General features: G+C 46.8%; 13 protein-coding genes across 13 annotated transcripts; 5 read left to right on the top strand and 8 right to left on the bottom strand.

The window, feature by feature from the left end:
• Positions 1-840: 840 nt before the first annotated feature.
• Positions 841-2,497, bottom strand: EYB26_001187 (uncharacterized protein; the record flags this gene model as incomplete). Its single annotated transcript, XM_054260498.1, has 4 exons — positions 841-1,019; positions 1,079-1,748; positions 1,805-2,310; positions 2,365-2,497. 4 exons carry the CDS (start codon positions 2,495-2,497, stop codon positions 841-843), a joined length of 1,488 nt encoding a protein of 495 aa, XP_054116473.1.
• A 302-nt stretch (positions 2,498-2,799) lies between these two features.
• Positions 2,800-4,668, top strand: EYB26_001188 (uncharacterized protein; the record flags this gene model as incomplete). The annotated part of the gene is made up of 6 exons (XM_054260499.1): positions 2,800-2,863; positions 3,305-3,361; positions 3,422-3,576; positions 3,642-3,819; positions 3,876-4,557; positions 4,617-4,668. The coding sequence occupies 6 exons, from the start codon at positions 2,800-2,802 to the stop codon at positions 4,666-4,668; spliced, it is 1,188 nt and encodes a 395-aa protein (XP_054116474.1).
• A 277-nt stretch (positions 4,669-4,945) lies between these two features.
• EYB26_001189 (uncharacterized protein) lies at positions 4,946-6,693 on the bottom strand (the record flags this gene model as incomplete). The annotated part of the gene is made up of 4 exons (XM_054260500.1): positions 4,946-5,818; positions 5,886-6,298; positions 6,356-6,374; positions 6,424-6,693. The coding sequence occupies 4 exons, from the start codon at positions 6,691-6,693 to the stop codon at positions 4,946-4,948; spliced, it is 1,575 nt and encodes a 524-aa protein (XP_054116475.1).
• Positions 6,694-7,134: 441 nt separating this feature from the next.
• EYB26_001190 (uncharacterized protein) lies at positions 7,135-9,158 on the top strand (the record flags this gene model as incomplete). Its single annotated transcript, XM_054260501.1, has 6 exons — positions 7,135-8,109; positions 8,158-8,317; positions 8,374-8,385; positions 8,438-8,642; positions 8,694-9,052; positions 9,121-9,158. 6 exons carry the CDS (start codon positions 7,135-7,137, stop codon positions 9,156-9,158), a joined length of 1,749 nt encoding a protein of 582 aa, XP_054116476.1.
• Positions 9,159-9,835: 677 nt separating this feature from the next.
• EYB26_001191 (uncharacterized protein) lies at positions 9,836-11,751 on the top strand (the record flags this gene model as incomplete). The annotated part of the gene is made up of 5 exons (XM_054260502.1): positions 9,836-9,865; positions 9,923-10,091; positions 10,150-10,261; positions 10,321-10,487; positions 10,547-11,751. 5 exons carry the CDS (start codon positions 9,836-9,838, stop codon positions 11,749-11,751), a joined length of 1,683 nt encoding a protein of 560 aa, XP_054116477.1.
• A 525-nt stretch (positions 11,752-12,276) lies between these two features.
• Positions 12,277-14,283, bottom strand: EYB26_001192 (uncharacterized protein; the record flags this gene model as incomplete). The annotated part of the gene is made up of 6 exons (XM_054260503.1): positions 12,277-13,259; positions 13,312-13,495; positions 13,549-13,728; positions 13,792-13,878; positions 13,942-14,221; positions 14,276-14,283. 6 exons carry the CDS (start codon positions 14,281-14,283, stop codon positions 12,277-12,279), a joined length of 1,722 nt encoding a protein of 573 aa, XP_054116478.1.
• Positions 14,284-14,662: 379 nt separating this feature from the next.
• EYB26_001193 (uncharacterized protein) lies at positions 14,663-15,741 on the bottom strand (the record flags this gene model as incomplete). Its single annotated transcript, XM_054260504.1, has 3 exons — positions 14,663-15,169; positions 15,228-15,574; positions 15,657-15,741. The coding sequence occupies 3 exons, from the start codon at positions 15,739-15,741 to the stop codon at positions 14,663-14,665; spliced, it is 939 nt and encodes a 312-aa protein (XP_054116479.1).
• A 1,089-nt stretch (positions 15,742-16,830) lies between these two features.
• Positions 16,831-18,062, top strand: EYB26_001194 (uncharacterized protein; the record flags this gene model as incomplete). The annotated part of the gene is made up of 7 exons (XM_054260505.1): positions 16,831-16,870; positions 16,934-17,004; positions 17,078-17,100; positions 17,155-17,213; positions 17,270-17,385; positions 17,445-17,528; positions 17,583-18,062. The coding sequence occupies 7 exons, from the start codon at positions 16,831-16,833 to the stop codon at positions 18,060-18,062; spliced, it is 873 nt and encodes a 290-aa protein (XP_054116480.1).
• Positions 18,063-18,481: 419 nt separating this feature from the next.
• Positions 18,482-19,907, bottom strand: EYB26_001195 (uncharacterized protein; the record flags this gene model as incomplete). Its single annotated transcript, XM_054260506.1, has 3 exons — positions 18,482-19,282; positions 19,350-19,628; positions 19,713-19,907. The coding sequence occupies 3 exons, from the start codon at positions 19,905-19,907 to the stop codon at positions 18,482-18,484; spliced, it is 1,275 nt and encodes a 424-aa protein (XP_054116481.1).
• Positions 19,908-20,232: 325 nt separating this feature from the next.
• On the bottom strand, positions 20,233-21,903 carry EYB26_001196 (uncharacterized protein; the record flags this gene model as incomplete). Its single annotated transcript, XM_054260507.1, has 7 exons — positions 20,233-20,289; positions 20,341-20,427; positions 20,480-20,641; positions 20,699-20,962; positions 21,012-21,607; positions 21,668-21,790; positions 21,864-21,903. The coding sequence occupies 7 exons, from the start codon at positions 21,901-21,903 to the stop codon at positions 20,233-20,235; spliced, it is 1,329 nt and encodes a 442-aa protein (XP_054116482.1).
• A 304-nt stretch (positions 21,904-22,207) lies between these two features.
• On the top strand, positions 22,208-23,099 carry EYB26_001197 (uncharacterized protein; the record flags this gene model as incomplete). The annotated part of the gene is made up of 2 exons (XM_054260508.1): positions 22,208-22,422; positions 22,481-23,099. 2 exons carry the CDS (start codon positions 22,208-22,210, stop codon positions 23,097-23,099), a joined length of 834 nt encoding a protein of 277 aa, XP_054116483.1.
• A 530-nt stretch (positions 23,100-23,629) lies between these two features.
• EYB26_001198 (uncharacterized protein) lies at positions 23,630-24,863 on the bottom strand (the record flags this gene model as incomplete). The annotated part of the gene is made up of 6 exons (XM_054260509.1): positions 23,630-23,779; positions 23,842-24,344; positions 24,452-24,482; positions 24,545-24,633; positions 24,711-24,744; positions 24,816-24,863. 6 exons carry the CDS (start codon positions 24,861-24,863, stop codon positions 23,630-23,632), a joined length of 855 nt encoding a protein of 284 aa, XP_054116484.1.
• Positions 24,864-25,506: 643 nt separating this feature from the next.
• EYB26_001199 (uncharacterized protein) lies at positions 25,507-27,781 on the bottom strand (the record flags this gene model as incomplete). Its single annotated transcript, XM_054260510.1, has 9 exons — positions 25,507-25,549; positions 25,605-25,709; positions 25,760-27,024; positions 27,075-27,223; positions 27,281-27,316; positions 27,381-27,407; positions 27,477-27,502; positions 27,564-27,614; positions 27,756-27,781. The coding sequence occupies 9 exons, from the start codon at positions 27,779-27,781 to the stop codon at positions 25,507-25,509; spliced, it is 1,728 nt and encodes a 575-aa protein (XP_054116485.1).
• Between the last annotated feature and the right edge of the window lie 131 nt (positions 27,782-27,912).

Raw genomic sequence — 27,912 nt, forward strand, 5'->3', positions numbered from 1 at the left:
AAAGCCACTAACCTTACTTGTATGTCTGATGTTTGGGAGGATTTGGGGGCACGAGCTCGGGACGAGCAATTAAGGCATAGCCTTCATGGGTGACCATGGTTATGCTCTGTACGACGTGTACGTAGCAACTCTTGAGTACGTAACCTATGTCAATGGTCAAAGTCAATGCTTGAGAAGAGCGTTACACGAAGGAACAATGTTCCATACATCAACTGGTGCGTTCTGGACGGTCTCGGCCAAAATAAAACTGCTAGTAACGGCAAGAACAAATAACAAGAACGTTCGCCATGATCTTTCCGCAGATGATAGCTCGCTCTAACGAGTTAGGGCAAATGCCTTCGAAATGTTAGGTCGATCGAGGCGAGTGGTAACTATCCAATTTTGATCGGTGCTTATTTTATTAGTCTTGTGATTACTACACTCATATAAGTTATTCAGTATTAGACCTGCTAGTAAGCGATAGTCAAAGTTCTTTTTAGATGTTCTCAAATCATAAATTTGGAGTTCAAATTGTTAGGGCTCATCGCCTAGCCCGAACTATCCAAACAAACCATCGTTGCTAGTGACAGGTGTTTGTTCAATCAATTGACCAAGATATGATCGACAGCTATATTCTCCACACGAGTGCATTGAGCTTAGAATGTTTTTCTTATGGAAAGATCTCTATTAACTAGGTATTCGTTCATAGAATCTAAGGCCATAAATGGCAAATACATATCAATTGATGAGGCAGAAACAGCTCCATCAGGCGAGATTGGCTGAGTACCAAAGATGATCTTATACATTTCATCCTGTCCGATTTCAAGAGAAATATACCTAGGTACCTAGGTATGAGCCAGATTATAGCTTCGCCGCAAGACCCCTTTGCCGCGACTTGGCCACCTTTCTTGCATATGGATGCAGACGTCCTGTAGGAACGAGATGGTCCACGTCTCCTGTAAGCACCATTTCAGGGGTTGCTTCGTCCAACGAAGCAATCCCATTATTCCTCATAGCTGTCTCTAGTTCGTCGCGCATGACTACAACACCAGATCAGTACTGGAATATCCATTAAACCAAAACGGGGGAGGGGACTTACTATCAATCAAATGCTCAACACCCTCTTGACCATAATTAGTCGCAAAAAGCATACTACGACCCATCCCCACAGCCGTCGCTCCCAGAGCCACGGCTTTGAGAATATCCGTCCCTCGTCGAATACCACTATCAACATATACTTCCATCTTATCAAAAACTTCGGGCGCCCGTCTCTGAAGCTCAAGTAACGTGATAATAGATGGAGGACTAGTATCCAAGTTCCGACCACCATGGTTACTCAACAAAATCCCATCAACGCCCGCTTTCATTGCTAGAATCGCATCATCCGCTGACATTATCCCTTTGAGGCATACAGGTAAATGTGTATGTTTCTTCACAAACGCGATATCGTCCCAGGTCAGGGCCGGGTCGATATGGCCCGCCATCAATCGACCAATGCCGCCGCCCTTTTTGTCGTTCTTAGCCTTTGCATCGGACATGGGTACCGAAGCACTCTCATCTGCTTTTACGCGTTCATCGGCTTCGCGTTTACCGGGCCATGCGGCGTCGACGGTGATGTGGATGGCTTTGAATTGGGGCAGTGAGGAGACTTGTCGTATGAGGGCAGCGGATCTTTCGCGGTCGGGGCTGACGTAGAGCTGGAAGAAGAATTTGCCGTCGGGCGCTGTTTGAGCTAGGTCTTCGATAGAGAAGGAGGAGTTATTCGATACCTGCCCAGCGAAATCAGCTACACATCGTCCAATGCGTGGTGAACTCTGATACTCACCCCTTGCAAAATCCCCTTCTGAAAAGCAGCCTTGGCAATAGCACGCTCGCCATCTGGATGGATCAACTTCGCCATAGCCGCCGGACTCACAAACAGAGGCAGACTACTATCAACACCCATAATACTCGTCCGCGTATCCACATGACGCACGTTTCTCATAACCCTTGGACGAAACCATATCCAATCAAAACAGGACTTATTGGCGTCCCGCGTAATCAAATCTGTGGCGGCACTAGAATAGAATGCCCATGTTTTTTTACTTGCGGTTTTGGACGCGACGAGCTCAAAGTCGTAGGCGTTGATGAGCGTGTCTAATGGTGGCTTTTCGTTGTCGAGCATGACACGCGCGTTTTCGGTAGGTGGTTCTTTGAGCCATTCGTCGTTGATGGTTGAATTGTCCAGAATGCCTTGCAGTTTGTTGGGGTGCAGGGTTTTGCTGATTGTGGACGGCGAATGGACTTCATTATATGCTTTTGTGGCATCGCGGCCGGCATATTTCAGGATGACTTTTTCTTGGTCAACTTTCTCTGTCAATTTGACGGTTGTTTGAGCATACTTACTAGCTGAACCGCCGGGATGTTCTTGATGGAATTCAGTGAAATCCCATACCTGGCCGTCGACTACAAGCCAGCAGTCGGACGGCGTGTTATGCCTTCCTATCTCAATGGCAGAGACGAGCTTTCCTGCTGTCATTTCCGTCAATCTACAGCCCCTAGGTAATATCTTTATGATCCAAGTAGTATCTTTGGAGATCGAAACCAATAATCCAATTGCTGTGTGGCCCGTAATATCAAAGCCCTCTTATCCACGCAAGAAACGGAACAAATGGAAAAGAACAAGCAACCGCAAGCAGGTTCCTCTATTTTAAATATGGAATAAGGACCAACGTCGGGATAATCATCACCGAATCAAGCTTCCAGGATACGAAATCTGCGGGGTGAAAACGATATTCAAGAGAAAGGATCTGGGAAGAATACGGGGTAGTGCTGCACATCATGGTCGGGGAGTTTACCGATACTATGGAGATCCTCGCGCTTCCTCCGATATGCTTTCAGCTCGGTAGGTCATAGACATTGATATGCTATTGGCCCGTTACATTCTCACTATTGAAGTCACTATCATTTAGATCAATTCAGATCAGATTTCTGTCAAAGGATTCAAAGAATAACAAAGGTTCAATACTTCAAGAAAGCAAGCCAAACTGACCAATCGCGTTCGGCCAAACGTAATCATCCAAAAGTAGTTAGCGCATGATTTAGGGATGCGGGTGCCTGAGGGCTGAGGCTGATCCTGGACCACTATTTGAGCGAGATTCGACACCGAAGAAAAAAAGCACCAGCAAAGCACTTCTTTCCTATTTAGCACATCCCGTGACTTTTAAAGACCTATTTTTCGATGCTTTGGTCCGTCTAAGAATATACGACGCTGCTCAGCCTTTTTCTGTTTAGATGCCCGTGCATATATCTTCCAATCGAATACTGTTGCTATACGGTCTAACAGCTGCGACATCTAATCTTAGATCTCGACTAATTTCGACGTCGTTGCCTAAAGGTAGGGGTATGTATGAGTCAAACTTTTCTCAATATGTTTCGTGACTCATTGACATCTATTGAGTAGGCTCTATCTTGGCGATATCTCAGCAGTATAAATATCATCCTAGCTGTAGAGCTTCACAAACCAGACAGTACAGCTCAAGTTTCTCGGCAAGACGGAATACATCTATCAAGATGGAGGAAGAGACGACTCCCCCTAAAACTTTAAAATACGTTGATGTATGATTATCCAATGTATACAACGTTGTGAAGAGGAATTCGGGCGCTAATTTTTCTTTGTATAGATTGGCATCAACTTGGGTGACCCCGTTTTCAGGGGCAGTTATCACGGAAAGCAAGCCCATGATGATGATCTTGCCGACATCATAGAGCGAGCTCGAGATATCGGCTGTACCAAATTCATGGTCACTGGCTCCGATCTCAAGGAGTCTGAGCACGCAGTTCAAATCTCCAAAGATTATCGTACGTCTCACCCCCACAAAAAAAAGTTGATGGGCCCATGGTATTGATATAACAAGCCGGCTTCTGCTACGCCACCGTCGGCGTCCACCCCTGTCAAGCAAAACACTTTGACGAACACCCCGAGGGTCCCTCCAAACTCCTCCAAGACCTTCGCGACCTAGCCCTCAGCACCAAACAATCGGGCCACACCGTCGCCTTTGGCGAGATCGGTCTAGATTACGACAGGCTATTCCTGAGCCCCAAAGAATCACAACTGAAATGGTTTGAAGCCCAGCTTGATCTCGCCGTTGAAATTCAATTACCCCTCTTTCTACACTCGAGGGCTGCAAGTGAAGATTTTGAGCGTTTGCTCAAATCTAAACTTGACCGGTTACCGAAAGGTGGACTCGTGCATAGTTTTACAGGCACAAAAGAGGAGATGCTACGCTTAGTAGATCTGGGTCTCAATATTGGCGTAAATGGGTGCAGTCTCAAGACCGAGGAGAATTTAGAGGTTGTAAGGCACATCCCCCTTGACAGAATACAGATTGAGACGGATGGCCCTTGGTGCGAGATTAGACCTTCACATGCCTCAGCCAAGTATCTGAAAGATGCGCCGCCGTTACCAAAGGCTGTGAAGAAGGAGAAGTGGCAGAAGGGGCTTATGGTGAAGGGGAGGAATGAGCCGGTAGCTATTGCGCATGTGGCGCATGTTATTGCGAAGATTAAGGGTATTTCAGTGGAGGAGGTTTGTGAAGCGTATGTCTTGAACTACTTTTCTTTTTTCTTGATTTTAGATGCTGACTTGTTTGATATAGTGCGTGGAACAATTCAATTAAGATGTTTGGTTTGGGGGAGACGAGCAACTGATCATATGTTTTTGGATTATGACGCAGCAAGAGTTAGATTAGAAGAGTATTTGTCGCTCAACACTGATAGAATATAGCACCGTATCCATGGGTTATTTTCATACTGAGATTGCAGTGACCAACGCCGAGTATCTTTGTAGGTAGCGTCTATTTACATAATACTGCCATAATGGGCATTCAATATGAAAGCGCTCGTCAAACAAGTCAATAAATGTTGTGTATATTCATTAGATGCCTGGGCAAGTAATGGTAAGTTTATATATGTTATTTTTCGTTAACTATACTGGTACATTTGCACTCGACGTATGCATCAAATAGTCGTTGATAGATTCCGTTTCATCATGCTCCGATTCAGCCTCCGTTTCTCGTTTCAAATCTTCTGATATATATTGATACGTGGAAGACGTTATAAAGGACATGCAGGATGAGTCGTCCATCATATCCTCGTCATATTGTTCTCTGCATACATCAAGATCATCTTGATCAAATTCTTCTGAGGACAAAAGTAAACAGGTTGTCACATCCTCATATCCAACCATGGCAGCTGCTGCGGGCGGAGGTGAGGAAGACCTGATAATGTCTTTTTCTTCTGTATCTGGCCGTGCAATGAGATCGGATTTACCATCGTCTATCGCCGATTCTCCGTTGATGGTATCATGCACCTCGCCATAGAGACCATCAAGGCCCACAAAGCCTGGAAACAGTTTTTCTAGTGACGAAAAGCTGGAGTAACCAGAGTCAGGTTCAATATCATCATCACAATGTGACAACATGTCATCTGAACCAATTTCTGAACTTATACTTGAGTTCAGCATTTGTCTGTCGCAGTCGTCATGTAGGTCAGAGTCCTCAGTCAGCAAGCCGTCATCGCTGGGTAGGATTGTATCCGAGTCTTCGTGGATGGAACTTTTCTGCCATACAACTTTGTATGTCCCCCTTTGAAGTGCTGTCCAGACGACACATTTAATCAATGACCGGGGAAGATGCCCCATGTCCGTACTTTCTGTATCTGTACTGTTCCCATATTGTGTCCTTAGCTTTGTTTTAACGAAGCTAAGCTTCTCCTTTGCGCTGGGGGATTGACATGTCCGAAATATCCCCGCCATCGATCTGGACACCACCGGTATGAGTCCAGCTCTCTGGTGCACATTCTATTTTCAACCCGTCAGTGACCAAGCGAGCAGGAATATAATAATAAATAAAAAGAAAAAAAAATACCTCATAGTGGCCTGGTTTGAAGGAAGCAGGAGCTACATCCGATAAACTAGGTCCCTCTTTAGTTGTCGGCTTATTGACTAGACCCTTGTACTGCTGCGAATATCCATTCACAAGATACTGGAGCGAACAGTCTACCATCTCGTTCAAATCTGTGTATTTTATCCCTGATTTTCTCGTCTCGTGTTTTGAGAGACAGTTCGAGTGCTGGATACACTTGACCCCTGGAGTTGGGTATTGAGTATTTCCGAGAGTCTTCATATATATGGTAATATGCGATAACGTTGCCCTATCAGCTCCCAGTGGTGCATGAGGTTCAGCTACGCATTCTTTTACCCTGCGAGGCAGCCGTCTAGGGAGGATTGGAGGCGACAGATCGGGTACTTTGCGCAAGACGGCAGAAACGTGAAGAGCGACTGAATCAATTAGACTGCAATATTCGTGATGTATCGCCGAGACCCGGAGATACGGACTATCATTGATTTGTTTGATCTGAGTGGTGATCAGTCATTTGATCACACTCTTCTTGCGAGCTACTCACCAATGAAGACTTCACTGTTTCGACAGCTTGCTTGATAAAATCGGGAACAGGCATGACTGGGTCTGAGTATGCTTCGATGTATAGGTCCACGATGAGTTCCTGCTTTAAAGTAATCCAAGCATTTCGAAAGTCTAGTTTGTCATCTATCAGCCCCGTAGCATTCGAATCATCACCGCGTATCAAGGTTGCGGTGGCTCTGGACACCAAGCATTGTCCTCCTAGACGACTGGCCGTGAAAGATTGAGTACCAAGTTCGACAAGTTGAGCCATCAAAGGCTACTAAGGGGAGTAGATGGCGATGCAAAAGCGGAAAAATCCCAAATGAAGACAAAAAGTAGAAGGAGCTACTGCTGCCGTTTTCGAGGGTGCACTGTCCTAACAGAAAGGGAAGGGGCCACCCATGTCAGCCACTGCACCACTGCAAACAGAAAAGTATTCATCAATGGTCTAAGTCACTGTGCTCTTGATCACGCGTAAACTCTCATATGTATCTTAGAGTTGGTGACTTTTAACTGTGAATATAAATTCAAACATGAATAGTTGTTTCATGAATACAGCAATTTGATTGGCTGCTTGCGATATACTTCAATGAGGGTTAGGGTTGCTACTGTTGTTTCACGTGACATTATCTCCTTATCGTTATCAGTGAACTGAGACAAAGCTGGGGGTTTGAGGCTACTGTGTTCTCCCTTCAAGCAACAATTGACAGAGATGCCAAAAGATGAGGTAGGAACTGCTCGGAACTCCGAGCGAAGGGGCTCGAATGACGAAGAATCCCGGGCCCTTCTCTCAAACAGCTCTTTTCATGACGACCACCACAGCGAGGACGACTTGGTAATCCTCCCTGGAACCGCTGATGAACAATATCAACACGACCCACCACAATCGCAAGCACGTATCCCTGCAAGACCGCATAATTCCCGACAGTCGTCAATTTCTAGGCCAGGTCAAGATGGACAACGTCGTACTCCACGAACTCCACATCGCGTCCGGTTCGATCTCTCTGAACATGTCGCGGACGAAGAGACACCGGCTACCAACGGCCACGTTCAGGGACCACAGGACGCCGATGATTTGTGGATTGATGAGGAAGATTATATGACAGATGGCTCGCAGCGCCTCCGCAGCAGCACGGGGCAAATGGCACCATTGCTCACAGGCATCGAAGCTCCAAGTGTGACACTTGCAACATCCGACGACTTCTTTGCCGAAGATCACCTGGAGAGTGCTAGACCACGAAGCGGCATGCGTATGGCATTTATGAATATGGCCAACAGTATTATTGGAGCTGGTATCATCGGCCAGCCGTACGCCCTGAAACAAGCTGGCATGGTAACAGGTATCGTGCTTTTGGTAGTCTTAACCTTCACGGTTGATTGGACTATTCGCCTCATTGTGGTCAATTCCAAAATGAGCGGCGCCGACTCCTTCCAAGCCACTATGCAGCATTGCTTTGGAAGAAGCGGCTTGATTGCTATATCCATTGCACAATGGGCATTCGCATTCGGTGGCATGGTTGCGTTTTGTATCATAGTGGGGGACACAATACCGCATGTCTTTGCCGCATTATTTCCGTCTTTGAGAGATATGCCGTTTTTATGGCTTCTCACAGATCGGAGGGCCGTAATTGTTCTCTTTATATTGTGCATCTCCTATCCTCTGTCCCTGTACCGAGATATTGCCAAGGTGAGTTTACTAAAATCGCAACAAGTCCGTACGTGCTAACTTTAGTAGCTCGCAAAAGCTTCCGCTTTAGCCCTCGTCAGCATGCTTGTCATTGTAGTCACTGTCGTAATCCAAGGCTTCCGGGTGCCATCCGAATTAAGAGGTGACTTGAAAGGACATCTTTTCATAAATTCGGGGTTCTTTCAGGCCATTGGAGTTATATCTTTTGGTGAGTGGCTACGGACCGATATTTCATTTACAAACTTTGCTAACATGAATGTTTAGCATTTGTGTGCCGTACGTTTTGCCTATCCCGCGATGCAAGCAATGATTCTAATTCTGTTGGCAGATCACAACAGCCTTTTGATTTACGGATCACTAAAAAAACCGACACTCGATAGATTTGCAACTGTTACACACTACTCTACAGGGGTCTCGATGATTATGTGTTTAGTAATGGCCCTTGCTGGTTTCTTGTCATTTGGCTCAAAGACCCAAGGCAATGTACTCAACAACTTTCCCTCTAACAATATTATGGTGAACATAGCACGGCTGTGAGTTGCAACCGATACCACTGCTGAATAATATGACTGACCTGTATACAGCTGCTTTGGCCTCAACATGCTTACTACCTTACCCCTAGAAGCATTTGTCTGCCGCTCCGTCATGACCACGTACTATTTCCCTGATGAGCCTTTCCATCCAACCCGTCATTTGTATTTCACTACCGTCCTAGTCCTTACCTCAATGTTTCTGTCATTGATAACTTGCGACCTCGGTGCGGTATTTGAGTTGATCGGTGCCACCAGTGCAGCGGCATTGGCTTACATCCTCCCACCACTCTGCTATGTGAAACTGAGCAATACCAGTCATAGAGCCAAGCTTCCAGCTTATGCATGCATTGTGTTTGGCACGGTTGTGATGCTCATCAGCCTCTTCCAAGCAGTAGGGAAAATGATAATAAGTGAGCGCCCATTGAGATCTTTCCACAAGCTACAAATAGTTTTGCTGACATTAGCCTCACTTCAACAGATGAAGGCGGGGCCCAGACTTGCGGTGGTGCTATGTAGAGGTAGCTGCCAGTAAGTTTCTCATCCATTTCTTGCATTTCCTCGAATTTCTTGCTAATCTTCTTTCAGACACTCCAGAAACTGGACCCTTCATTATTCACACTGTACATATTTCGAGAAGCTCCAGCTTCATTTCATTCTTGCATACCATGACTCAACGTCGATTTGTATTGGCGTTGCTTATCCTTTCCCTTGGATATGTTTCTATTCTAGCCTTGTATTCTTCCAATCTCATATATCTGTTTCTTCTAAAGTACATAGATTTTGTCTCAGTCTTCCTTTCTTCCTTGTTTCTACAAACGGCAGCATCCGCTAAATTAGGCAAGTGTTTGTTTCCCGATTGGGAAGTCGGCCCTTCCCCCTGTGACGTCCACCCATTGTCTAATCAAACCACGCTACCTGACAAGTTCTCTCTTTCTTTCGTCTGCTGTCTGCCCATTTGTTTTCTGCTTCATCTTCCTGCTCATCTCCTTTACGTCTCTTCTACTCTTCACTTACATCATCTCATTCTCATATCTTGTCACCAATCATCCCTGGAAAATCTCCTGGCTCTCATCACTTCCCTCCCTCAATTCTTCACCTTCAGACGCCTTCATATATCCTCTTATCCTTCAGCACATCCTGCAGCCTCAGTTCCTGCCTGGTATTCTCGAACAATCTGAGAATCCTCCCGTCACATGGCGGGATCCAAGAAGAACCTGCAGCTGGTAAGGGTCCTTTTACCACACATTAATCACTTTTGACAGACTCTCATATGCTTTCAGGTTAATCTGGGTCTTGAGAGGCGAATAGAGATCACCACAACAGATGACAAACGCGATCCATATGCCAGATATACCGAGGAGGATATCGAGGGTCTGCGTAAATCGGTTCAAACACCCCAAATGACCTGGCTTCAAAATGAGAAACAGGTTCATCTCGATGCGTGGTCCAGTAAGTCTTGCATGAGATGTTATTTACAGACAGATGAATGGGACTGACAATCTCTAAGGTTTCCACCAGGATGTCAAAATGAAAGAAGGGGAATTTACTGATGGGCCTCAGATGATGAATGGGCAGAGCCATCGTGCTCACTTGCACTTCGACATGCGCAGTAAGGAGGGGTAAGTGTTTGGTTCCTCTATTAGACTCACTCATTGTTGCTAACCAGGACGCGAACTAGACTCATTTCTAGACAAACTACTGCGCGCCAGCAAAATCGGTTCTTAACCGCTAGAAAGCATCATTTGGATCCATCGCTCGATCCAGTAAAGTTCACAACAGGGAGGTCCAAACAAATTGGCCCAATACCTGGCTTATCGAGGCGGCTAGTTGGCAAAGCCAAAGAAGGTGCGTATACTTGGTGATTGTCTCTCAAATCAGCACTAACAGCTTTATCACGAACACAGGAATCCGTTTTGATCGGTCCAAAGGGGTGCAGGTCCAACGCCGTCCCATCCGTTCTCCTACCAAACTCACCATCAACACATTGCCTCTAAACTATGAAGTGAAATTAGCCGATCCAGTTTCTTGGCTGAGTTCTGTGAAGAACAAAACGGGCCAGCCTGATGAGTCGACTCCACGACCTACTTCTGAGGTTGAAACGACATTGAATACCAATTCATCTACGGAGCCCCAGCTCGTTGCAATCAAATCTTCTATAGCCACTAAATCAGTGGCAACCACGCAGGCACCCGCAGTCACCAAGCCTGTCGTAAAAATGCAGACATATGTGACCGTCACGTCAACTGCAGCGACGACTGCAACGGCTACGTTAACTTCAGTTATGCAACCTGTTTCAACAACAAAGCCAACCGGAGCTTCCAAGCCCGTCTCGAAACTGGAAAATCTTCTTTTTGGTTCGAATCTTCCCCAGCCGCAGACCAACTGTTCCACCCCACGGGCTCAGCCCCAGCCTGCCAAAGATGATGACTTGCTACTCACTTTTGACAATTCTCCAAAAAAGGCCGGACCAGAGCCACCAGGAGGTGCTTCAAATCCAGATATGATGGAACTTGATGATGATGGTGACAAGGCTGACAGTGGTACAGCTGCAGCAAGCATTCTCGAAAAGAAACTTGCTTGGATCCAGGAACTTGGCTTCATCAATGACACATTGGCGGATTTCAGTCTTTCAGACAGCAAGAAAGTGAAGAAATTGGAAGACAGGCGAAAGGAGTTGCAAGCTATGATCCATGAAGGTTCTAAGCAGAAATTTAGCAAATCGCAGTTGACAATAACTCGTCCAGAAAAGCTAATTGAACTGTCGCCTACGCCACTACAAAAGGCAGTCACAGCTCAACCATTTGTTCCGCCACCCAAACTCACGTTTCGTGATGCCAATGCTCCTGTGACCTCAGGCTTGCAAGCATCTAGATGGGCAGACTCAGACGTTGACATGGCTACTACTCACAAAGAGTCACCGAAGAAGGCATTCAAACCCAAGCAGACTGTTGACGACTCCAACGACTCCATTGACTATTGGCAGAAGACATTGCCTAAACTGCGTCCACTTTCTGCACAATTTAGGACACATGGCGAACCCCCAGCTTCGACCTCTCCGGCTCCTCAAAAGCCTACAAAGTCTATCTACGAGTCTCGCTACGCTTGTTAAGCAGGTGGGCTCCTGCCATGGAAAGCTTCTCGAATCCAGTCTGAGGGATATATATGAGCTCATGACGTTGACGGATATCTAGCTTCTGATCCCATCTCTTCATATTATTGTGGTTTTTAAACCGTCTTTACAGGTCTAGTCCGTCTGTGTCAGGAATGAGGGAATCTGGACTGCCCTTTGATCAAGTATATCTAGTCAGAGTTTACATCCCGGTCACATATTGAACGAGCGGTTGTCTTTGCATGATGAATCAAATGGGTGGATATGGAGCGAGTAGGCAGGTAGATAGATAATTGACAATCATCGATTTTCCCAATCACTATTTAATAAATCCTAAATAACTCCTGTTGTGTCTAACCCCTATTCCATTCTGATCTTAACGCCAAACTCGCCTTGACAACTAGACACACCAAAGCATCGAAAACGCCATACCATACAATCAAAATCTCTCAAAGATGGGAACAATCATGCATACTGCAAAGAGTGGATAAATGTGTGTGTGTGTATATATATATATATCAATGATTACTGTTGTGGTGGTGGTGGCGGTGCTTCGCTACTCAATCGTGGTCTTTTGATGTCCCCGGAACCTGGGGGTGCACCTGGTAGTGGCGCGTTGGTCACGTCGTTTAGGGGTGGTCTTTTCAGGGATGGATCATTTGTCGTCGTTGCTAAAGGGTTATTCCTATTAGCATCGACGGCTGGTCGTGTCAATGGACGGTAAGATGATGTTGTGAATCCCTTGTTCACTGGACTTGCTATTCCGCCCGTATTACCGCCTGGAGCTCCGATACGTCGATGGATATCTGTTGCAGGGTTGATGAAGTTTCGACCCCCTCCAGCGCCGGCACCAGCACCAGCCGGTGATTGCGATGTTCCGGATAGCATGGGCTTCAAGACGGGTACACTCTTCGTGTGATCTATGCCAGCCGTTTTGCGGATGGAGGGGCTTTCTGCATGAGGGTCGAATTTGGGCGCCATTGGCGACGCGCGAGGATTGTCACGCAATATATCGACTGCTCGAGCTGAGTAGAAACCAATTGCTGGGTCGGTTGGTCCATTGTTGTTAATAGTGGGTGGGTTGCCCAATGTATTCTGTGGGTTGGCTGGATGCTCTGTCTTGACGATGCCAGCAGCGGCATTATTTGATCGTTGAAATTCTTGGCTGGATCTATTGTTCGCTAGAGGATTCGCTTGCATTGACCCCTGCGCATTTCCAGCTGATCCTCCTCTTTGAGCCATGGAGTTCTGATTCGGGTTATTGTTGAATACTGCGTGAGCTGGCGCTGGGACGCCATTCCACTGTCGCTCCGGCTTAGATGGGGTGGTCATTGCAGGATTTGGCGGGGCAGCACGTTGTTGATACACTTGCGGCCTTTGCTGGGCAGGAGGTAGTTGCGACCTAGCCTGCGGTCTCTGCATTGGTTGTGGGGTGTCGACATCTAATACGACTTCGTCTGGATTTCCAGCCGTGTTGGCTACAAAATCCGCTTCGTCAAAGACATCACCTAGAATTTGGTTAGACATGGATTGAGCGAACACTGTAAATAGAATACTGACTTCCAAATTCTGCGTCTCCGTCAAATGTAAGAGTCTCATGTGATGAAGTCTCTTTCCGGTTATTATACTCGATTAGTCGCGGAGGAAGTTCGACCTCTTCCGGCAGCTTCCTGTCTGGCACAGGCTCCTTTTTTGTAGGAGCAAAGTCTGGGTGACGATGCAGATTCTCTGCGTCCCATTTACTCTATTTCCGTTAGCATGTGCTCATTGATGATTTCTGATATTAGCATAACATACTGGAGCAACTTTGAGTCGGGTAACCTTAGCAAGGTATTCTTTGTCGTAGATACAGTTACCCAGCACATTTCCAAAGGTTCTTAAGGCACGTTTCAGGCCGTCTGTGGTTCCTTCCTTCTTAGCTTTCTCAAAAGCCGCCGCTTTGCCTTTGCAGTTTTCGATATGGCCATATCCGATATCCTAACGATAATCGTTAGATTTGCAGCTTCTTTAGGGTTGACAGAGTTGACAAGACATCCGTACCTCATGATAAGTGCCATCTCTCAGTGTGACCCTCACAATAACTGACAATCCCAAACTTATCTTTCCTGTAGTCGGATTCTCATCAACCTTGCCAAACATACCAATCAGTCTCCAATATCTTCAGCGATCCTGCCATGCCATCATACTAACAAAATCAATTTGAATGTTCTGAATCGAACTCGACCATCCATTAAACCCAAACACCTCATTTGCGAGGTTGATACATTTCTCCGCAGCGAGATAGTGAACTTTTTGTCCCGAAGGTCCTGATCGAGATGAAATATACTCGGGCCCAAGCTGCTTGTCTAGCCGTGACTGGAGTGTGGCTACTTCTCGAGCTGTGTACTCGCTTATACGTCGTGGTCCTTCATCGAATGGGTTCGCGGTTCCGGTCACTGTGCTCGGCGGGTCATGGTGTTGGTCGCCCACTCTGTGTCTCATTAGCATCAATGATCATCAGGACATAGCTGTATGTAGAGCTCACGCAGGCATCTTCAAACTTGATAAATGAAATTTCAAAGGGCATACGATATCGTTAGCCTGTGATATTAATCGTCACTTGGAGTTGGTCCGGCATTTCAGTAGCTAGGTTGACGCGATCGAGACGCGTCGGGAGGCTTATGCAACAGACGCCAGACCACGTGCCTTAGGGTTAGGGTTATTTGATGAAATCTAACAAACAGTGTTATTTTCCTGAATTCATCAGAACAACATTACATTGCCTGATATCTTGCAAGTTATATGAGATTCTTCGCTGCCAGATCGCTTCCGTTATATGAAGCATAATCAACTCTCTACATCTGAGAATGACGGTGTATTCTTGATCTTATAAATGAATCATCTCCGTGGATTTCTAGCCATGTGCATTGCATCAGTTCGCGACAAGGCTAGCACTTGGGGTCAATCCCAAGTCTTTAAGCGATTCTCCAAAGTATTCGCTATCGAAAGTCTTTCGAGGGAAATTCTGAGTGAAACTCTGTACTTCCACTCCATCGTCCTTGCTGAGTGCCGCCACAACTTCGAACAATGTTGTATCGACTGGGAATGTCTTCAAAATATTGCCCTTGCTCGTCTGTAGGCGTAGACGGGTTTCAGTGTATGCCGAGGATGGTTTAGAGGTTACCGTACCGGAAGTGGTTGGCAAGGAGGGTGCCGCGGGTTGAGGTGGAGGAGCTTGACCTGCTCGCTCAGCCTTTTCTCGCTCAGCTTTTAATCGTCGCTCTTCCTTGTCCGCAGCAATCTTAGCTCGAATGCGTGCCTTGGCTTCTATTTCTTCTTGCTTCTCCTTCCTCTTCTGTGCGGCTTCTTTGATTCGTTCTTTCTTCTCCAGTTCTTCTTTGATATCTTGGGATTCCTTAGTGTGCTTTCGACGGATTTCCTGTAGGACCTAGATGAGTATAATACCTCAAATCCCCCTCTTAGGACTCATTGCTCACCTCATTTCTCTTCTGATCTGCCTTGTCCTGCTCCGATTGTATCGCCCGTTTGGCAGCTAGCTTCTCCCGTAGCTCTTCAAGTCTAGCCTTCTTTTCCTCTTCTGTCAACGGTGCAATCTCTTCAGTAGACTCGGAGAAATCGGTATGCTCTGTCTTTGATGCGTGGAATTCGGCCTGTGCTTGACTTCTGAACTTCTTGCCACATTCGTTGCATACTAGGCTTCGAGGTTGTTCGCCTTCTTTGAGGGCCGGTCCTTCTTCGTTCTCGTTTGTGTTCGCTGTGGCAGACTTGATTTCGTCGAGTGACTTGTCTTGGTTCTCTTCCAGCCATTCAAGGGCAGCTTGGACTGTTGTAAACAGCTTCGAATTAGCAAACATAATAGTTATATCCAATGAAGACACCGTTTTCAGAGAGGAAAAAAAACGCACGGCCTCCAGTCTTGGAAACGGCAAGTTCTGCCCGTTCCTTATCAAAGCCCATCTCAAGGAGCTGTTCGAGATCGGACACAGTCATCTTGAATGTGAGAAAGAGCAGATGCAGTGGTGGGACGTATGGGTTTGTTTGAGATTGTTTAGCTATCTGGAATGGTGATTTTTCTTCGAAGTACACGATCTCAAGAAACAGAAATAAGTGCCTAAAAGCTGGTTCGACAACGTAGGTATTAGGTGATACGAGAAGAGGAAGTGAAGATTGTTGTTTGAGTTGATTGTTGAGAGCAAGTAGGTACGTAGGCCAGTGTACAGCGGGGCGATATTATCTTATCAACGGAAGCAGGGCGGTCAATCCCGAAAGATCTCCGCCTGGAAATAGAACATTTTGGAACTGAGGGCCTCAGAGCTACGTACGTACTAGGATTGAATTAAAACTCAATGATTTCAATCAATTTCTCTTGATGGAATTATTAGCGCATTATAGAACCTAAGCCAGAATCCTAGTTTGCGTATCTGATCTCACAAGCTCCGTCTGCTGGGCAATCCGAGGCCTGGTCAATACACCCCTTACTGGATTAAAAATCCGATGATGATCTTTCATCATCCTATAAGTGAGCTGGCTGGTTTTAACAAAGGGCGCGTGCACCTTGTCCACTAGTTACGAGAGACTTACAGGCTCATAAACATAACACTGTTTGCCCAGCTAACAATAGCAAGGCCATCCAGGGCATAATAGTGCTGTTTCAAAGACGGGGAATGCGAAAATAAATACAGGGAGCCATTATTACATTCAATCTGAACTTCTTTAATGTAAAAAGGGCGTTGTATGTTTACGACTGTATTGAAATGACATCACATGGTGGCCCCATACGGTTATATGGTAAATTACACGCCAAGCCACCGCAAAACTCGATTATCTAAGCGTTCCAAACGGAAACACATGAATCGATCAACCTAGGCACATCATCATCGAGAATACACCACCACGAACGTCGCTTCTCGCACTCGAACACACTCCGCTCGCTGTCAGAACGCTATCTACGCATACACGCTCTGTTACTCTCCTTTCGAATCTTCGCGGCCGCTCTGAGGATAAACTCCGCTGACTGTTGTGATCTTGGTTGTTGTCCTTTATCGCTTTCTGTCCCGTCTCCATTTACAGTCAAACACCATGTCCGTCGACCTCGAGCCCGGTGATCTCGGTTTCCGCCGTAAGAGCCCACTTTTATCATCTGTAACATCAAGCTCGCACAGATATTAACGACATATTCAAGGTCCCTTTAATCGTGAAGTAAGCGAGGTGCTACACATTCGCAACCCGCAAAGCGATCCAATCGCATTCAAAGTTAGTCTCTAATATCCTTGCGCTGTATGCTCGCTATCTTGTTCGTGGTTACTAACTGCAGTCCAATCAATAGGTCAAAACAACCGCTCCCAAACAGTACGTACCAGTCAACCCATATGGCATCATCGTTCGGCTCTAATCGATTTACAGTTATTGTGTTCGTCCCAACTCTGGCCGCGTAGAACCCGGGAAACATGTCGAAGTGCAAGGTTGGTCATATTGATTCAAGATATGTGTTTTGGAGTTTCGACTAATTTCGCGCCAGTCTTGCTGCAGGCGATGAAGGAGGATCCTCCGGCAGATGCGAAATGCAAAGATAAATTCCTAGTTCAGTCGGTTGCTATTACTGGAGATTTGGAATTTTCCAATGTCACATCGATCGTGAGTCTCTCAAGATCCGAGGATTGAGAGAAGTCGTACTGATTCATATGGTGGGACAGTTTGAAAAAGCACCCAAGTCAGCAATCCAAGAACGAAAGATTCGGGTCACATATCTCCCTGCGGCGGGTATTTCTAACGAACCAGTACGTTGAACCTTGAAAAATGCCTCTTCAAAAATACTCATTTCATCTTTGCAGGCCCACACCGACGAAGAGCCTCCCGCATACGGCTCGCCAGGCAGCGCCTTCGAAACCCCTGCACCAACTGCCAAAAAGATTGTCGATGCTTCCTCCCCCATCTCAGCGCCCAACTTTGAAAAAACCCCCAAGCCAGAAACACCAGAAATATCAAAGGAAGGCGAATCATCCCCCTTCGAAAGCACGCCATCTGCCGCCGCCAACGCTACAGCTCCGGCAGAACCCAAATCCGATTTCACTGATAACGCAAAGGAGCAATTGTCAGATGCCCTAGCGCAGATTCAAAGACTAAAAGCCCAACTCACCGAGCAAGGAGAGGGACTTCGTCAGCGGAAAGTTGACGAAGACTCTTCTATCAGCAAGGCCGGCAACACGCTACAACAACAGATTGCTCAACCAGCAGCGGAGTTGGGTGTACCAGTTCAGATTGTTGCGGCATTGTGCTTACTGAGCTTTTTACTTGCTTATTTCTTCTTCTAAGAATTTCGTCTTTTTGTTTTCTTTTCTCTTTGTCTTTGCGGCTTATAATTATCTCGGAGCATGGTTTTACCACTTCTTTTGATTCTTTTCTTGTCTGCCTATCTAGTTTTGTCCCTGTGTGTCTTGTCGCGTAGACGTTGGAAGCTCTCTTGTGGTTTTTGTTTTTTTCTTTACAAGGCCTTATACAGCGTATGAAATGCATTTTGCATTTTCTTCTTCTAGTTTCGTCTTTTTTTTATATCCATATATTTGAACTTAGCTGTGAATGAATCGATGTAATCGGTTTCATTTTCCAAGTTATTTTTGGTGCGTATTAGTTATATACAATCTGACACATGCCAATCACCTGTAAATATCATCCTAAACTCCGTAAAAGTATAATCCCATTAACCCAGGTGCCCTTAGAAGGTGTATAAGAACTAATTCTGAATCTCACTCTCCTTCCACCCATCCTCTTCTTCCTCCTCTTTCATGGAAGAAGCAGAAATCCCCTCTCCTCCTCTTCCAGCCTTTTTCGACGAACCAGAACCACCACCACCAACGATCCTACCGCCCTGAGCCCTCTTAACACGACACCACAATCCAACATTCTTATCAAGAACAAATGTCCAAATAACCCATATCCAGCTCCTGTGGCACGGCAGCGGCTCATAGAATTCACGGGCAATGCGATGGACTTCTGGTAGTCTTGTCCAAGGGATGGCGGGGAAATCATGATGCTCATTGTGTAATCCGACATTGTACGTCAGGATGTTGAGTGGGCCGTAGTAGGAGTATGTTTCTGGCGGTTGCAGAGAATCAAGCGGACTTTTCTTCTCGGCAGAACGATTGCTGTCCTTCAACTCAGAGAGTGACTCCGTCCCACCAGCTTTGACTTCCGAGAAAAAATAATGTTCCGCAATGAAATGGCCCGCACAAGGATGCAACGATCCCGCCAAAAACGAGCTGAACAAAAGATACAAAACAGGCTGTATCGACCCTCCACAGAGCCGCACAAGCGCATAATCAAAGGAGAGTTGCGTGATCAAATTCAGAACATGGATCGAAGTAAACGGCGGGCTGTACACAAACATTGGCCGTAACGCATAAAAGAAGATTTGGAATGTGCAGAAGAACGCCTTGCCGAGCAAAGAGTCGAGGAGAAATGCCTCGAAGGCGGTGGGGAGATCAGTGTCGAGGCCTGCAACGCCGAGGGATTTGTGGTGCGTGAGATGGTAAGGCTATAATTCACACAAACATAACCTATCAGTACAGATCCTCTTAAAAATGTGAAGGTGTCTGACTTACTCTGAAAGCAGCGCTATACGGCAACCCAATCGGCAAGTTGGCAAATATAGCCAACAACCTATTCGCAAGCGCAGACCGGAATGCCAGATTGTGTGAGATTTCGTGAATGGCGAGGAATAGATTCTGGTTCGAGGTTGCTCCAATCACGTATGCGGTCAGGAAGAATTTCCATGAGAGCATCGAAGTATTACGGAGTAAGTATGCGCATGTGATTTGGAGCGAGACAACGGCGAGGACGAGCCATTTTGTAAGGGGTTCGGGGCCGCATAGTTTTGTGACCTTCACGAAGTGAATGGTTAGCAATTGAATTTCTGATGTGCTAGGCATCCGTATTACGGAGAGAAAGGGGAAGGTAGAGCAAACCTCCGGATGAGCTTTTATAATGGCCTGACGCCGTGATCGATGAGGTTCTTCGGTATAGGTCCAGAAGAAATGATCGTAGGTAGCTGACCCTTCGGGTGGTTGTATTCTTGCGGCATTGGGTTGTTGTTTCTGTTCTACTTCCTTTGCGGCGTTGACCCTGAGGGTTGGAATAGCGGTCGAGGTGACAGATGCCATTGGGAGGATCTGGAGGTAAGGTTATAGACAATATGAGATGGGTGTTAATGCTCCATGTGTAGATGAGAGTTTGGTAAGGTTTGATGTCGAAACACTCCAAATCATAAGTTGCTAGATATGTTGATAAACGGATGAATGTTGAATCAGGAACGGAATCGGATTATTCTATTTGCACGTGGGGCTACCGTCGGCCGTCCGCATCCCCGTATAGCTACGCATGACATTTTACAGACACTCAGCACAATTTGATTTTCGGTGAAACTACACTGTTACTTTTATATGTAGTCAAGCCCATACCAAACACTTGTCCAAACCCATGAATCCGTTAGTAATCGTCGCCACGACTTATAATTTCTTTTACCGTTGGCCGGAGTACAATGGTCTAGCATCAATTAGCAAGAGATTTCAGCTGTAATCATGATCAAAAACTCACATGTTCATATTGGGCGGTATAGGAGCCCTTTATATCGCACAGTGGTGGGTAGTCCTGGATAATTCCAGCGGATACTAGATTATTCAACTAGAGTGACATGTAAGCATGACGTTTAGTCTCGATGTCTGGCGACACTTACTCCCAGGAGATACTTGTCTTGACCAAGTCGATCAAGATATCGACGACAGAATGGTAATGTGCCGAAGTTCTTGTTAATAACATTCAACAAGTTCTTTGCCGAGGACAAGCGAAGTGACACGCTCGGAGCGTTTGAAACTTTGGCGTAGTGGGATGTTTCCATCTGCACAACAAGTCAGAATTATTCAATGTCAACGAAAGAGGTAAAGGAGATACGAACATCATCTCGCACATAACCCTTTCCGGTACTTCCAAAGGTCTCAATGGCAAAAACTTCGCCTTCCTCCATCTTGGTTTGATCACCACCCTTGACGATGGGGACACTCTTGCCACCGTGGATGATGTGTTGCTCGATATTGTGTCCGTTCAGGTTACGGATTGCCTTGACTGGGTATGTGGTTCCGTTGATCTCGACTTCGTAACTCTCCATAGCCTCTTGGATGGCTGCTCCAATATCGCTCATTCGGACATCGATACCGGCTTCCTAAAATGATGTCAGCATAGCATTCAGACATTACGGGGAAAATACATACCCGGATACCGGTGTTGGTAGCATCCTTGACAGCAGCCAAAAGATTATCATAGACTGGATCAAAAGTCATCGTAAAAGCACTGTCAACAATCCGACCATTGATATGAGCACCAAAATCAACCTTCATAACATCCCCCTGTTGCAGGACCATCTTGTTGCCTGCATTAGGCGTATAATGAGCGGCGCAGTGGTTAATACTGAGACCGCAAGGGAAACCCATTCCACCCTTTATATTATCTCCTTCTTCTAAACCTTGATGACCCGTCAAAGCACGAACGGCATCTTCAATGCCCTCCGCGATCTCGGTCAAGGTCTGTCCGGGTTTAATGTTCTTTTGCGCATACTGGCGGACTTGTCGGTGTACTTCGGCTCCGTGGCGATATTCCTGCAAGAAATCGTTGTTCATGCGGTCGAGATATCGTTTCTCTTCGTTGGTGGTGCGGTAGTTGTTCTCGTCCTTGTACTCGACGATTTCACCTTCGGGGTATTGATTGTTGGGGAATAGTTCTGAGATGGGGACACGAGGGGGGGAGGATTGCTTTTTAGCACCGCCCTTCTTCTTTTTCTTGGGCTTGCGCTTCTTCTTTTTCTTTGCCGCTGTGCATCTTGTGAGCTTATGGCTTATTCGTAAGAATAGACTTATTGCCGATATCTCACCTCCAGTAGCAGCACCCTCAGCACCACCTTCTTCCTCCTTCTCATCGTCCTCCGAATCGTCGTTGTCTGCAGCCTCATCTGCAGCGCTTACTTGTTCTTGAGCATGGCCATTCTGGCCGTTCACTAGCAATTACAATCAGTACAATTGCCTTGTTATAAAACCAATAAAAATTCAAATGAAGGAATCTAGGCTTACATTTGAGCTTCTCTAGCTCCTCACTAGCTTGCGCAGCCATAACGTCGTGTAGCTTGCTTCTCTTCGATCGAGAAGGTGGGGGAGGAGATCAGTAAAATATTAAAAATGTCCCATCAGATGTATCGGATAGCCAGACTGATTGGAGACTTGGCAAGCCTATCGCTGTAATTACCATACGCGTAATTTACGCGTACTAACCTGCTCTGCTCATCACACAGCGTCTCCGATAACTACACACGATAGTTTCCGTGACTTCATGCTACAACTTTCCTTCCGGAATTTCTGCAGTATCGGCTGTCCTCGGAGTGTTAGTGTTAGATTATCACGACACTCCGCAATGAGGCATGCCGCCTCGTTTGACGACTCTTAGAAGGCTATACCCTTCGGCGATCTATACTAGAAACAACCTCAATGACCACTTGCGCAGCCATGATTCATCTCCATCCTTCTTTCCAGCTTTCTTTTCTACAACCAAAAGGCAGTATGCTCGCAGCCACGAGCCAACATACTATGAAATCCTCAATGTCCCGGTGACCGCGACAGCAGCCGAAATAAAAAAGTACGTACCTAACCGGAACCCCAACCCATCCACCCCATGATCCTTACAGAGGGGATAGACAATTCTACGCCCTCTCACTCAAACACCACCCAGACCGCAACCGCACCGACCCCAAAGCCACCGAACGCTTCGCCATAATCTCATCGGCCTACCACATCCTGGGCGACAGCCACAAACGCGCGCGCTACGATCTTGACCATGGCTTTGGCATCGCTTCTACCCAGGGAGGAACGCATACACATCCCGTGGGTAGCCACAGCAGTGCCGGCGCAACATATGCAGGATCTAGGCCAGCGAGTGGATTGAGTAAACGTCGGACTGCGTTTAGAGGTCCCCCGCCTAGTTTTTATGCGCATGGTGGATATGGGCGAGCAACAAGACAGCAAGCACCGGGGGGAGCTTATAATGGCGCCAGCGGAACCGGAAAACAACGCAGCGATGAAGATCCGATGTCGTTTATTAATCATAACCCTGTCTGGCATTTTAATGCACAAGGGCATTACAAGACTCAGAAAGCGGAGGATGCGCGACGGAAAGAGAGACGGTCGCAGCAGATTCAGCGTGAGCGCGAGATACTGGAAGCTGAGAGAGGTGGGAGTTTGGTGCTGAGGTTTGTGATTGTTTCGGGGATTTTGGTTGTTACGGCTGTTTTTGGGGGGCTGGTGGGTGGGAGGTAGCAATATTACTGCTGCCACAAGTGCGCGTGGTAATAAACCGGCGAGCAGATCGGGGCAGAATAAAGTAGGGAACAGAGAGGCTTGATGCAATGAGGAATGAGTGATTTACTGCATTGTGTATATGATACCTGACTTAATTTATACATTACAATAGAATTGACAAATTAATGCCTTATATACGATAGATATGTCTAATAGAGGACATATTACGACAAAGGAAATTTTTGTTTATTTGATATACAGTATAGCTGTCAGTAGCACAGATAACAGGTACATGCTTCCGTATAAAGCACTCCCTGTTTTGATAACCAGATGTACCGAATCGCATATCCTTCGTATCAAGTCCAATCAAAGACTGATGTCTGCTCAAAATCACTATTATACGAAGGTGAAAATAGAAAGAAACAAATTGGCATTAATCACGCACACTCTATTATGCAGATGCGTCTTTGAGTCGACCAATCAATGCGAGATCAATGCAAAATAGCTTCATCCAGGGTATCCCATTTGTTTGGTTGAGAAGGGGGCATTTAACCCTCGAAGGTGAAGCTGGCACCGACCTTGTGGGCAGCCTGGTTGAGGTTCTGGGTATCGAAGGAAGCGCCCAAGCCGAGGGTGACACCAGGGCGGAGGAGGACGTTGTAAGCGAGAGCGGCAATACCGCGGTCGTTGATCTTGGCCTATTGTAGAAAGAGAATTAGCAACAATTCGTCGGTCTCGAAATCCACTGTGGTGAACTCACCTTGGCGAAGGAAGAGGGGTCAAGGCGGTACTTGCTGGCAACTTCCAAGCCGACGTTGTTGCCAGCCTTGGAGTCCCAGGTAGCCTTGGCACCAGCCTCAACCTGAGCGTTCACGCGGTGGTAGTAGCTGGCAGAGAAGACAGAGAGGTTGTTGCTGGCAGTGATGGCAGCAGAGTACTGGGGAAGGCTGTAACCAACGGCAGCGGAGTACTTGGTGATGGCAGCCTTCTGGACATCGTAACCACCCTCAGCACCGACGAGGAAACCCTCGTGGCCGAGGACGACGTCGAGGTTGGCGGTAGGGCCCTTCAAGAGGTCGAAGAAAGCACGGGCATTGAGGTTGGGCTGCTTGAAGTAGAGGTTGAGCTTCGCACCCTTGGACTGAGAGGTGGGCAAGTACTGGGTGAGGATCTCAGCCTTGAGGCCCTTGGTGATGTTGTTGTCGAGCTCAAGCTTGGTGTCGAGAGCGTTGGCAGTGGTCCAGGCCTGGGTGAGGGTGAGGCCTGATATCGTTAGTATCTGAGTAGAATGCGGTTCCTTGGTTCTATCGGAGCTCTGAAACAAGGATAAAACGAGCAAGGAGGAGAGAAATCAAGGAGACAAATCATACCAATGGGCTTATCAACGTATTTGGCTTCAAGCTGTCGTAGATATCAATTAGCTGTGACTCGTGACTTAGACGTTCTAAATGACAGTAACTTACAGAACCACCGATGGGACCGTCGTGGGTGGACTTTCCCTTCACGGTGAAGGTGACGCCATTGGGAGCATTGGACTTGACCTCGATGCTGGCTAGAGTGACAAAAGTTAGTCAAAACATTCTTCTTCGGTAGGCACTGAGCCAATTGCAGCTATGCGAGCTGACTTACCAGGGCTGGTGTGATAGAAATCCTTGTTGAGGAGCTACATCAAGAGTTGTTAGTCCAACAAGCAGCTGATGGTATCCGTGGATGCAAAGATTTCGAGATGCTCACATCGTTAGCCGCCTTGGCGATGTCGGAGAAAGCAGCAGGAGCAGCCATTGTGAATGATTAATGGAGTATGGAAAAAGTTGTTTAAAAGGACGTGTCGTTGCGATGTAGGTAGTTGTGTATGAGAAGAAAGGAGAGGGTTGGGATGGAGGAAAAAGCGCGGAATAACTCCCAGGAACTGGTTGGGGGAGCAGAAGCAGCCAGAAAGAGGGAGCCACGGGGCAGCCCGCATTGGCTGTGATTGGCCGATTTGATCCATACCGGCTGAACTCGCCGAGTCTGGGATGTCAGCCAATCAGAAGCCGACATGCCAGTCGCATTATGTCATCCGGTGTTGCTCTTTCGTGCCTTAGTCTTTAGGCACCAAATTATATACGTATGATTATGCAGTCGTTGCAGCCCTAGCCGTGAACTAACGACTCCATACTAACCTAACTACCGAGGCAAGCAATGCTAGACATATATAACAATTCATTCTCTACTGTAATACATGGCCGAAATAACCCCTATCTTTTCCCCAACCTCTCTTGATGATATGTATAAAGAAGAGAATATCCCTAGAAGAAACAAAGATGTGGAATTCTAATCAAAATAGTCTTCAATAACGAAAAAAGAAAAACATAGGTACCTACGCCCCACAATATTCAGGTATTCATCGCCCAGTTGATATCAATGACAAATCTTTTAGGGTTCTCTAAGCTGCGCTTTCGTACTTGGCAACGTGGGTTGCGATGGCACTATGGTTCTCATTAGTTGTGCCATTTAGTGCAGCGAAAGAGGTACTTGACTTACCGTCCACTAGGGTCGGTCTGCTTGGACCATGTTGGCACCCAGCGCTCCACGGTTTTTGCGCAAGAAGGAGGGAAGTGCTCGTCAAACATCGTGCGGTACCAGTAGCTAGAAAACATCAGCATGCGTATTGGTATGATTCCAGAAACATAACTTACGCCTCTTTCGTGGTAGGAATGTCATCGCCCCATTCGGGCTTGGGGTTCTTCATCATCTCATCAGTGACATGAAGCTCGGCGTTGTCCTTAAGAGCATCAATCCATCCGTATCCGACACCATCACTGAACTGCTCCTTTTGGCGCCAGAGGATTTTGTCTGGGAGATAAGGCGCGACGTCGGGCTCATCAGAGGTATCGAATGCCTTTCGCAAAATGTACTTCTCAATGCGGTCCTTGGTGATCATCTTCTCCTGAGGGTCGATGTTCATGCAAGTCTCTAGGAACTGCTTGTCCAAGAAGGGCACACGAGCCTCAAGACCCCATGCAGATGTGGACTTGTTGGCACGGAGACAGTCAGCAAGATGAAGGTTCTTCACTCTTCTGACAGTCTCGGCATGGAATTCCTCCTTGTTGGGAGCAGCGTGGAAGTAAAGGTAACCACCGAAGATTTCGTCACTGCCCTCTCCACTCAAAACCATCTTCACACCAAGGGCCTTAATCTTTCTGCTCAAAAGGTACATGGGAGTTGAGGCACGGATAGTGGTGACGTCGTAGGTTTCGAGGTGGTAGATCACGTCGGAGAGCGCGTTGAGACCATCCTCAATGGTGAATGTGAAGGCATGGTGGCGGGTGCCAAGGAACTTAGCAACTTCAATAGCAGCCTCGGTATCAGGAGCACCGGGCAGACCAATGGAGAAAGAGTGCAATTGAGCGAGGACGGTCACGGTCGACAAGTCGTTCTCATCGTCAATACCTACAAGCTCAGACTCTCCGTTGGCGGAGGCGATCGAGCCTCCAGCCATCTGCAGATCCCTGGTACGAAGAGTCTCGCGCTGCGCAATGGCAGCAACCAAGCTGGAATCCAAACCGCCAGACAAAAGCACGCCATAGGGGACTTCTGCCATGAGACGCTTGCGGACTGAGCGCTCCAACGTTTCACGGATAGCTTTATAGTCGATGGGAGTCGAAGGTACTCGCTTAGGATCCCACCAAGTAGGTTCGAAATACCGGGTCATGGTGTCGGTCTTGGAGTCGTAAACGTGACCGGGAGGGAAGGCAACAATCTTGTCGCAAACGGGGTGCAGACTCTTCAACTCGGAGGCGAAGTAAACTGCGCCAGGGGTCTCGGAAGACCAACCCTGGTAGAAACTGGTGATACCAATGGGGTCACGGGCTGCAATGACACGGTCTTCATTGGCATCGTATAGAACCCAGGAAAACATTCCATCGAGATGCTTAGGGGCGTCGACACCATATTTCATGTACTAGTTCATGTCAGAAGTGTCGGTTGAAGAAGGTTATCAGTCGAACATACCAATGGAATGATGACCTCACAGTCGGAATGTGTCTTATAGTTATAGTTGGCATCGAGGGATTTCCTGAGGATGCGGTGGTTATAGATTTCACCGTTGACGGCGAGGGCGATAGAGGAGTCATCGTTGACAAGGGGCTGGGATCCGGAGTCTATATTTCAGTCAGTGACAAGTCAAAGAAACTGAAATCCAGACGAAGACTTCATACCAACGCCGACGATACTCAAACGCTCGTGCACGAGAACTGTTGTAGAAAACCAGTGAGTCATCGCATCCGTATTCCAAATATGATCTGATTAGGGCCTTACTAGTCTTGTTCTTGATGAAGCTTCCACCTGAAGAGTTGTCAAGTCAGTTCAATCTATCTCATCGTCCAGATATTGTCGACATTTGCCATGACTCACTCCAATCGGGGCCTCGATGACGGATGCTAAAGCGCACACAAGAGATTAGCCTGTGCCATCAATTCTGGTTTCAGAGAATAATCTTACGCTTTTGCCATCCGCAAAGCCGTAGGCTTGAATTTCTGCACATCGGGATGACTGTTAAAGGTTATCGTTAGCAATTGCTTGTTCAACGTCTTCAACCATGATTTTTCTCTTTTGCCCCCTTGGTATATAAAATCTTTGCGGGGCAACTATAGAAAAAAAATATGTCGAGTCAAGGAATAGTCAAAGACGTACTGGTGACAAGCGAAGATTCCACACATCTTGAAGGACTGTTATGATCGCAATCGGTATCGCGAGATGCGTAAAAATTGGACGCGCTGAAGTGGTCTTTTTTAAAAGAACAAGAAAAGAAAGCAAGTAGTTTGAGCGGCGATATTGTGAGGGCGGGACA

The sequence above is a fragment of the Talaromyces marneffei genome, chromosome 1 (assembly GCF_009556855.1).
Source record: "Talaromyces marneffei chromosome 1, complete sequence".
NCBI classification, from domain to species: domain Eukaryota; kingdom Fungi; phylum Ascomycota; class Eurotiomycetes; order Eurotiales; family Trichocomaceae; genus Talaromyces; species Talaromyces marneffei.